The 8,686-nt window shown below is 36.9% G+C and overlaps 1 protein-coding gene and 1 long non-coding RNA gene across 2 annotated transcripts; both read left to right on the forward strand.

Annotated features, from left to right (window-relative positions):
• The first annotated feature begins 272 nt into the window (after nucleotides 1-272).
• LOC143881216 (uncharacterized) lies at nucleotides 273-572 on the forward strand. The gene is made up of 2 exons (XR_013251912.1): nucleotides 273-398; nucleotides 487-572. It is a non-coding gene; the product is annotated as an uncharacterized LOC143881216 (long non-coding RNA).
• A 6,341-nt stretch (nucleotides 573-6,913) lies between these two features.
• Nucleotides 6,914-8,415, forward strand: LOC143881059 (uncharacterized). Its single transcript, XM_077384045.1, has 2 exons — nucleotides 6,914-7,608; nucleotides 7,710-8,415. The coding sequence occupies exons 1-2, from the start codon at nucleotides 7,276-7,278 to the stop codon at nucleotides 8,268-8,270; spliced, it is 894 nt and encodes a 297-aa protein (XP_077240160.1). The 5' UTR covers nucleotides 6,914-7,275; the 3' UTR covers nucleotides 8,271-8,415.
• Nucleotides 8,416-8,686: the final 271 nt, after the last annotated feature.

Consider the following 8,686-nt stretch of genomic DNA (forward strand, 5'->3'; position numbering starts at 1 on the left):
AAGAAGCCTTATGAAGCGCGCCAATTTAACTGGCAGTAATGAAAAAGAAAGCTGAAGGAGATTTCTGTTGATGTCAGAAGGGTATTGAGGTCTTTTTCCCACTCCTTTTTGAAGAATCACCCGTGTTTGATGATTGTTTTAAGAGTACCCAAATCCGTAATTCTCGAAACTAATATAGAATTCCGTACTTTTTCGACACAGCATTTCTAGGGTTAATTAAAAATCCGGAGTGCCAATATCATCTCTCCTTTTGTTTTTGATAATTCCTTTTTCCGAGAAACAAAAATTCCTTTCCAAGTTAAAGCACCCGTTTTTCCTTTTTCGTCAAACAAACAAAAAAAAAAATTCCCTCTGGAAAGAAATATCGGCCTCTCTCTTCTAGACTTCTAGTCAGAGAGGTGAGTGACAGAGAGAGAGATTGTCTGAAAAAAGAACAGTTTGTTTCTTTTAATTTTATTTTGATCTGTTTTTGTTTATGTTTTGTAGGTTGTTGATTGAGAAGAGAAATCTCTTAAGCAGGGGGATTTTTGCAGTGAATTTGATCAGTTTTTTGTTGGGTTTTACTTGTGGGAAACTTCTTATTCAGGTAGGTTTCCATGTCCTTTGTTTTTGGGATTTATAATTAGGGTTTGTTTATTTTATATGTGGGTTTTTGGTAGAGCATCTTGTTTGATTCAATTTATGGTTTCATATTTCAAATATGTTGCATTGCTATGTTTTTTCTATATGTAGTTTTGAATCCTTTTTTTTTCTTTTTTTAACTAAGAGGGTTGTTTTTCATCTGTAACTAATATGGGTAAGCTACCTAATAATACTAATGGCCACCATGATGACTGATGTAGAAAACCGAGAAATATCTTCTCAACAAGGATCAAACACGGTGTACAGAAAAAACATTAAGAAACAATTGAAAGAAATACATGCACTCAAGAAAACACAAGATTTATGTGGTTCGGTAAATACTATCGCGGTAAATATTTAAAATGAAAATATTGCGATATTATAGCGGTACATATTTAAAATGAAAATATGGCTATATATATATTTTTTAAAATTCTCATGATTATTTGGGGATTTTGTCGATATATTTTTTAAAATCTCAGTATTATTTCGGGATTCTGTCGTTTTATCAAAATGTCGCGATAAAATCGCTATATTTTTGCTATATTTTTAAAATATCGGAGATATTTGTGACATAGTTTTAGATATAATTTAAGAAAAAATGTAAATAAAAATAGGGCAATGATAAATTCGCTCCTCTTTTACGTGAATTGACGTTAAAAGGCATTAAAGTCTGTCACATAACCTCCTTTAAAGGGGTGCGAATTATCCTACAAGGGGTGCGAATTTATCATAGTCCATTTATCATATCCTGATACTATCACGTCAAATATTTCAAATGAAAATATCGCTATATATATATATATTTAAAAATTTCTTGATTATTTTGGGTTTTTGTCGTTATAATGCTCACCATGTATTATAGAATGATTGAGGATTAATATAGGCAACATCTACATACAGAGTGCTATGTAAATTATCAGTCCATTGCTCATCTATAACATTCCATAATTGCGCATATTTATCAAGTCACATACTATAAAAAAAAAAAAAATTGATCGCTTCCTTATCTATGTCCATAAGAGGGCGAGCCTTGGCTCAACAGTAAGGTTGCTCCATTGTGACCAGGTGGTCACAGGTTCAAGTCACGGAAACAACCTCTCTGCAAACGCACGGGTAAGGCTGCGTACCCTCCCTAGACCCCGCAATTGCGGGAGCCTCATGCACTGGGCCGCCCTTCACTCTGTCCATTGACTCATATAAATATCCAATACAACAAAGACCTGGCACTTGTGTACGACACATTGGTAAATGCAGTTGAAATTACCAATCATCTGTAGATTTAAATTCTAAATATAATTACTTCATCTTTTACCCTAAATTTAGAAGAGATGTATGGAAAATTCTTATTGGAAAATCTTTTCCATGTTGAATGGATTTTTCAGCATTTGGTATCCTCATGTCCATGAAATTTTTCCAAAATAAAAAATTTCCTGGCTATCAAGGAAAATTGCTAACCTATTTGACCCTAGAATTGTTTTTTTTTTCTTAGGAGAGTTTTTCTCCGTGGGAAATGGTGACAGCGTTCGTAATTATATAGCTAGGCAAGGACTATGAGGATACCAAATGCTTAAAAAAGAAACCATCTTGCCATCTATAGCCTTTCGGAATTTGGGTTGTCCAAGGGTATATCAGACAGATGGAGGAAAAAATGAGGATGTTTTGGTAATCTCACTTCTTGAACGATTAAGTCAAGGGTGTCTGGGAGATCTGGGCCGTCTATTAGATCACTGTGGTGATCAAACTAAATGAGATCGTTGGATGCAACCAAAATTGGTCCTTATTGCAAGAGAAAGGGGATTATTTTGGGATTTTGTCGTTTTATCAAAATGTTGCGATAAAATCACTATATTTTTAAAGTGTCGGATATATTTGTGACATAGTTCACTAGGTATCTAACAAGCAACAACAAAAATCCCAAGAACATGTAGAGGCATTTGGTTAATGAGGAATGTTACAGTAAGGAATCCATCAGAACAAGAAGTTCTAGGAATATTCTCCCTAAACAGAAGAGTTTGAGACACTTTAAGTCGGTGTCTATTTTTTCTTTTAGCAACCCCATTCTGTTGGGGTGTATATACACATGAATTCTGGTGTACTATCCCATGGGATGACAAATAGCTCCAGAAAGTGAAGCACATTTATTCTCCCCCGTTATCAGATGAAAGGATCTTTAGCTTTGTGTCAAGTTGAGTACTAATCATCGTATGAAAGTTTTTAGAGTTGGAAAAATCTTCATCCTTAAATGTCATCAGGTAAACCTAAGCACACCGAAATTAATCATCTACAAATGACACAAAATTGCGATACCCAACTAATGATATTAGTAGGGGAAGTGATGCTCATGCACCTAATCGGATTGGCAGGATTGATGACCAGAAGCTTCGAATTCATGGTCGGATGGTTAAGACAAATCAGATAGATGCTCGAACCATTTAAGACACTCAAATCGAATATCCGATGGTTCAGATTGACTATTGGGCTGATTAAATTGTTGAAGCTATCATCAAAAGATGGATCATCCAAAGGCTCCCAGGAGATCCAAGCATATCCAAGATTGATGACTCACGTCAATCCCATCGAATTGAGGAGAGAAAATCGAATGTTCATCCTGGGTGACCTCATCATTTACATCACCCGTTGTCATCATCCTTATGTCATCATGGTGGCCTTACAGTTTTAGAAGACACACCCATAGACGATTTCCAATTTTGAGCTAAAGGAATTTAGAAACATATTCTAAATCTAAAGGCTTATTTTAGCCGTGTCCCTGTTTCTAAATTTTGGGGGTTCGCCGTGTCCAACACTCCGTGTCTGTGTCGACAAGTGACACCCGTGTCCGTGTCCACAAATCATAGTTCATGGGTGATTTCATCATTTACATCTCCCGTTGACATTATCCTTATGTCATCATGGTGGCCTTACAGTTTTTGAAGACGCACCCATAGTCCATAGACGATTTCCAATTTTGAGCTAAAGGAAATTAGAAACATATTCTAAATCTAAAAGGCCCTAAGTTTAGTAATTTTCTACTTTCCTAGTAGCTCAATATAGGAACTTCATAGTTGATCAAATTTCATTTGGACAGTGCTATTTCCATTCCTTCCAAAATAGCAAATATACATTTCATAAGCCTTGCTAACCATTTCCAATTCTCCATATTCCCAACCATTCCAAAATAGCAAACACCCATTTCGTGAGCCTTGTTTTCCATTTCTTCTCCATATTCCCATCCCTTCCAAAATAGCAAATACCCATTTCGTGAGCCTTGCTTTCCAATTCCAATTCCCCATATTTAACACTAATTAATGCAAATCATTCCAAAATAGCTTTCGTGTGCCTTGCTTTCCATTTCCAATTCTCCATATTCCCAACCATTCCAAAATAGCAAACACCCATTTCGTGAGCCTTGTTTTCCATTTCTTCTCCATATTCCCATCCCTTCCAAAATAGCAAATACCCATTTCGTGAGCCTTGCTTTCCAATTCCAATTCCCCATATTTAACACTAATTAATGCAAATCTCTTGTGTATGTCTGACCGCACTGCTGTCGGTGTGGTCAGTCAATTTATGCATGCTCCTCAAGCTCCTCATTTAGAGGGAGCAGAGAGAGTTCTGAAGGGGTCTCTAGCAAAAAGGTGGTGTTCTGTAATCATGTTCACCCATGTGTAGAAGTGTTTATTGATGTTGACTGGGCAAGTTCTGTGAATGACAAACGTTCTACTACTAGTTAATGTACCTTTCTGGGATGTAATTTAGTTTGTTAGAATAAGAAACAAGACATTGTGGCTAGATCAAGTGTGAAGCTGGGTACAGGGCTATGGCCAATCTTGGAGTGAAAGTACAAAGGCTAATGAATCCTTATTGCAACAATAAGGCTACTATTAATATAGCTCATAACCCTATTCAACATGATCGTAACTAAGCACATTTGACAGACCCATGGATGACTTCCTGGTCATATTGGGATGGAGTTCTTGGGACATTCTCCTCCATTCATTCATCTCTTTTCACTTGGGGCATAGAGGTGAAAGGCGGTTTATCTACTACCAGTTAATGTTCCTTTCTTTCTGGGATGTAATTTACTTTGTTAGAACTTAGAATAAGAAACAAGACGTTGTGGCTAGATCAAGTGCAAAGCTGGGTACAGGGCTATGGCGCATGGAGTTGCCGAGTTAATTTGTCTAATGATTGTTCTATACAATCTTGGAGTGAAAGTAGAAAGGCCAATGAATCCCTATTGCAACAATAAGGCTACTATTAATATAGCTCATAACCCTATTCAACATGATCGTAACTAAGCACATTTGACAGAGACTCTTTATTCGAGAGAGAGTTGCTTGAGAGGCAGTGTTGATATTTTACATATTATGTCATTGATGGGGACCATCAGTTATGGGTGGCTTTCTTGTAATTGGATAATTATGTGTTTTATATAATGCACTTAATGGGTTGCAGAGTTTTCTTTGAAATCTGACAAACTCTTTCCTTCTATTCTCTCTTCTCCTTCTACTCCTCTGCTTTCCCTTGTTTGTTCTATAGATTGAATCATAATTGTACCCTTTTTTATTTCCCGCCACTTATTTGCTGATGATCTTTTGCCTTTTTTTCTCCACAAATTGTGAGAACTCAACTCATGCTAAATACATTTCCAATAATTTAAGAGGACAACTGGTCTCCAAGTATGTACCTCCAAATGTGTGAATTTCTTCTCTGCTGATGTTTATGCCACCATGAAGGATTCTTTCATGAACACCCAGCAAATGGAGGAAGGATTTCTTCCAATTCTCTATCTTGGATCACTATTTACTCCTCGAGACTCTCTGATGCTGATTGCTCTATTTTGATTGACAAAATCCATCAGAAAATCAGCAGGTGAAATTCTTCTCTGCTATCTTTCACTAGCAGGCTTGAGCTCATCCAAACTGTTAACAGTTTAAACTTCTTTTGGACTTCTGCTTGCAGATCCCCAAAAATAGTCAAACACAATTGAAAGGCTTTTTATGGATTTCTTATGAGGAGAAAATGCCACCCTGTAAACTTGGATGAAATTTGTAAACCAAAAGGAGGAATTAGGGCTAAGGAAAATCTTGGAATGGAATAGAGCTTCTCTTACCAAACAGATCTGGTTTCTCATCTAGGCAGGGATTCACTTTGGGCTGATTGGTCAAATGCTAATACACCAAAGTCGTCTGTGATGCGACTGGAAGTGTTCTATTAGACAACCATTATGATGGGAAGAGTCATTCTAAAATGATATATTTTCACCATTTCTTATAATAAATCCGATGCAAGGCTTGGCATCAGCACGGGCATTCATGATACCATCCAGCCCAAAGTGTATTACTGCATTAGCATTTGTCCAATCAGCCCAAAGTGCTCTTTCTTCAAGTGCTCTTTCTCGGCCTGGATTTGGAGATCTGTTTATAAAGATTTCAGCATAGAACAAAACCCTCAAATAGACTCATCATTGGAGGGAGCTGGATCTTAAGTCACTTCTACGGGAGAAGTCAAATTCCCACGGCTATGAAATTGGCTTTCACAGCAGTTATCTTTCATCTTTGGAATGAAAGAAACTCTCAGATTCTTAGAAATGAATCCAAGCACAAGAGAGTGGTGGTGAAGAACATTTTGTTTGATCTCCAACAACAGATTTCCTTCTTAGATATCCACGAAGATCTCTCCATTAAGAATGCAACCATTTTGGAAAATTTCAGTTGTAACCTCAATTAGATTGGGCATTCTATGCAATTTTGTGTTTGGGAGAAAACAGCCACATGCGATTGGAATCTGAACACGGATGCCTCCCTTGTTCATGGAAAGGGGCACCTAAGAGGGATCAGTTGTGACTCTGATACGGACTGTCATAGTATTCTCTCAGGAATCGAGATCCAAAGAAGAAATCTACATTCTTGAGCTTTCCACCTTTATTGTGGGCCTCCTTTGTGCTATTGGTTAAGAAATGCAATTGGATTTGTGTGGGAGTCCAAATCGCTCCTTACTGTGGATTAGTCTACTCTAGATTGTAATTCTCATCTTTATTAATAAATCTGGAAGGAGTCTACCTTATCCCAGTTTATCCACCCAAAAAACATGTTAGATTACTTGTCCTTATCTAGACACTCCCTAGCACCCAAAGGAATATAGGATTAGGAATCCCATCAAGAACAAAAAAGATCAAGTATCAGTGGCCCTTGTGAAATGACATTAAACAGGCATTTGGAGTACTGAAAGGTCATTTCACTATATTAGGGACCATCTAGTTACACGTACAACACACAATTCAAGATAATTACAGCATGTTGTCTCCCACATAATTGCATCAACCATTTGAATTAATAAATTAGGAAACAAAGGCCCTGTGATGGAAACCAACGCCGTTCACACCTAACCCAATTTAGCAAGATCCATACTGAAAGAAAGAGTTCAATTGTATTTTTTCCCCATGTGATACGTCATTGTATTTGTATGATGTCCTCCTGTGCTTTTGTGAATTTTAATTGAATCTTTCTTGCTCTTTATTTTTTGGTTGGATTTTTATTTTAGGTTATTATGCTTTACAAATTAGTATCTATGGCAATATATGTGCTGGCTTGTTATTGTTATATGCATTTATTGGTTGGTTATGGTTGATCCCGTGTGCTTTATCACAGAATGGCTGGCGAAATTTCTAGCACTCGAAAAAGCTTCACATGGTCACCTGACATGGACCACTACCTTTGCGAAGCACTAGTACGCCAGGTACAACTGGGGAAAAAAGGAGATAATGGTACATTCAGACCTGAGGTATGGAATTCAGTTGTTCAAGAGTTAAACAACTCATGTGAAAGAAATGATATTAAGGTCGATCATTGCAAGAATCGACTAAAAACATTGAGGAAACACTATGTTGTTGCCAAAGACATGTTGAGATTAAGCGGGTTCAGTTGGGATAGTGTACGAAAGATGCTAACAGCTGATAGACATGTATGGGATGAGTATCTGAAGGTACAATACTCTTAACATTAAAACTTAAAGTGCTTGTTATAAGTTGTAACATCCATACTATGATAGCATTATACTTAATAGGACTTCATATTTATTTGCAGGTTCATCCTGATGCAAAATTCTATAGGAAGAATAGTGTGCCGAACTTTGAAGAGCTGTGTACCATTATTGGTAATGATCATTCTGAAGGCAGAAGAGCCAGAACTAGTGTTGGTGCTCGAATGGTTAATAATGTCCAAGGCTTGTTGCTTGACACTAATGACAAAACCATGAATGGACACAATGATGAATTGGGAGATGAGGATGATATGGGGGGTACAGGCTCTTCATCAATGGGCTATGGTTCCTCATATGGACAGAGAAGATCTCGTTCTGCAACACAAGACCCGTCAACACGGCCAAAAAAGAAAAAGAAGACTGCCAACGTCCTCATGTTTGAAACATTGGTCGCTTTGACTGCTGCCATAAAAGATCTAAGCTCTAATAAGGAAAGCATAGTGAAGAGGGTAGTGGATGAAGTTTTGAAGATTCCAGATGTTGACTCTTCGTTCTATGAGAGGGCTAGAAAATTCTTGATGGCGGATGATAATACGCCATTGTGGTTCTTGAACCTCCCTGACGACGGAAGGAGTACTTGGTTGAAGGATGCACTTGGTATTTAAGGGGCAGGGATGCTTCATCCTCTCCTATATCATACATTTTTTTTTCAGATGTGAATATACTAGCTTGAGATGTGGAACTATTATATACATTTTAGTTTTTGACATGCAATAACTTAAATTTGATATGTGGGCACTATTGCTTTTATCATATGGAGTTTGAAGATGTGATTGATTTGCTTTTTATGTTTAAATCAATTGATCAATCATACTTTTTATGTCTATATATGTTCTTATTGTTCCTTTCCTTTTATTTTAGGTGACCATGTATGAATCAGTTATCGATTATGAATGATAAACCGATTCTATAATCGGTTGCCCGTAAAAGGGCGTTTGGTTCTTATGAAAAATAATTGATTGGGTTTTAAAAACCGATTGTGCGATTTAAAAAAAAAATAACTACAGCCTTTGTATATAAA

Source organism: Tasmannia lanceolata, unplaced genomic scaffold (genome assembly GCF_043159265.1).
Source record: "Tasmannia lanceolata isolate RefF3 unplaced genomic scaffold, GAP_Taslan_0.1 ptg000007l, whole genome shotgun sequence".
Lineage (NCBI taxonomy): Eukaryota > Viridiplantae > Streptophyta > Magnoliopsida > Canellales > Winteraceae > Tasmannia > Tasmannia lanceolata.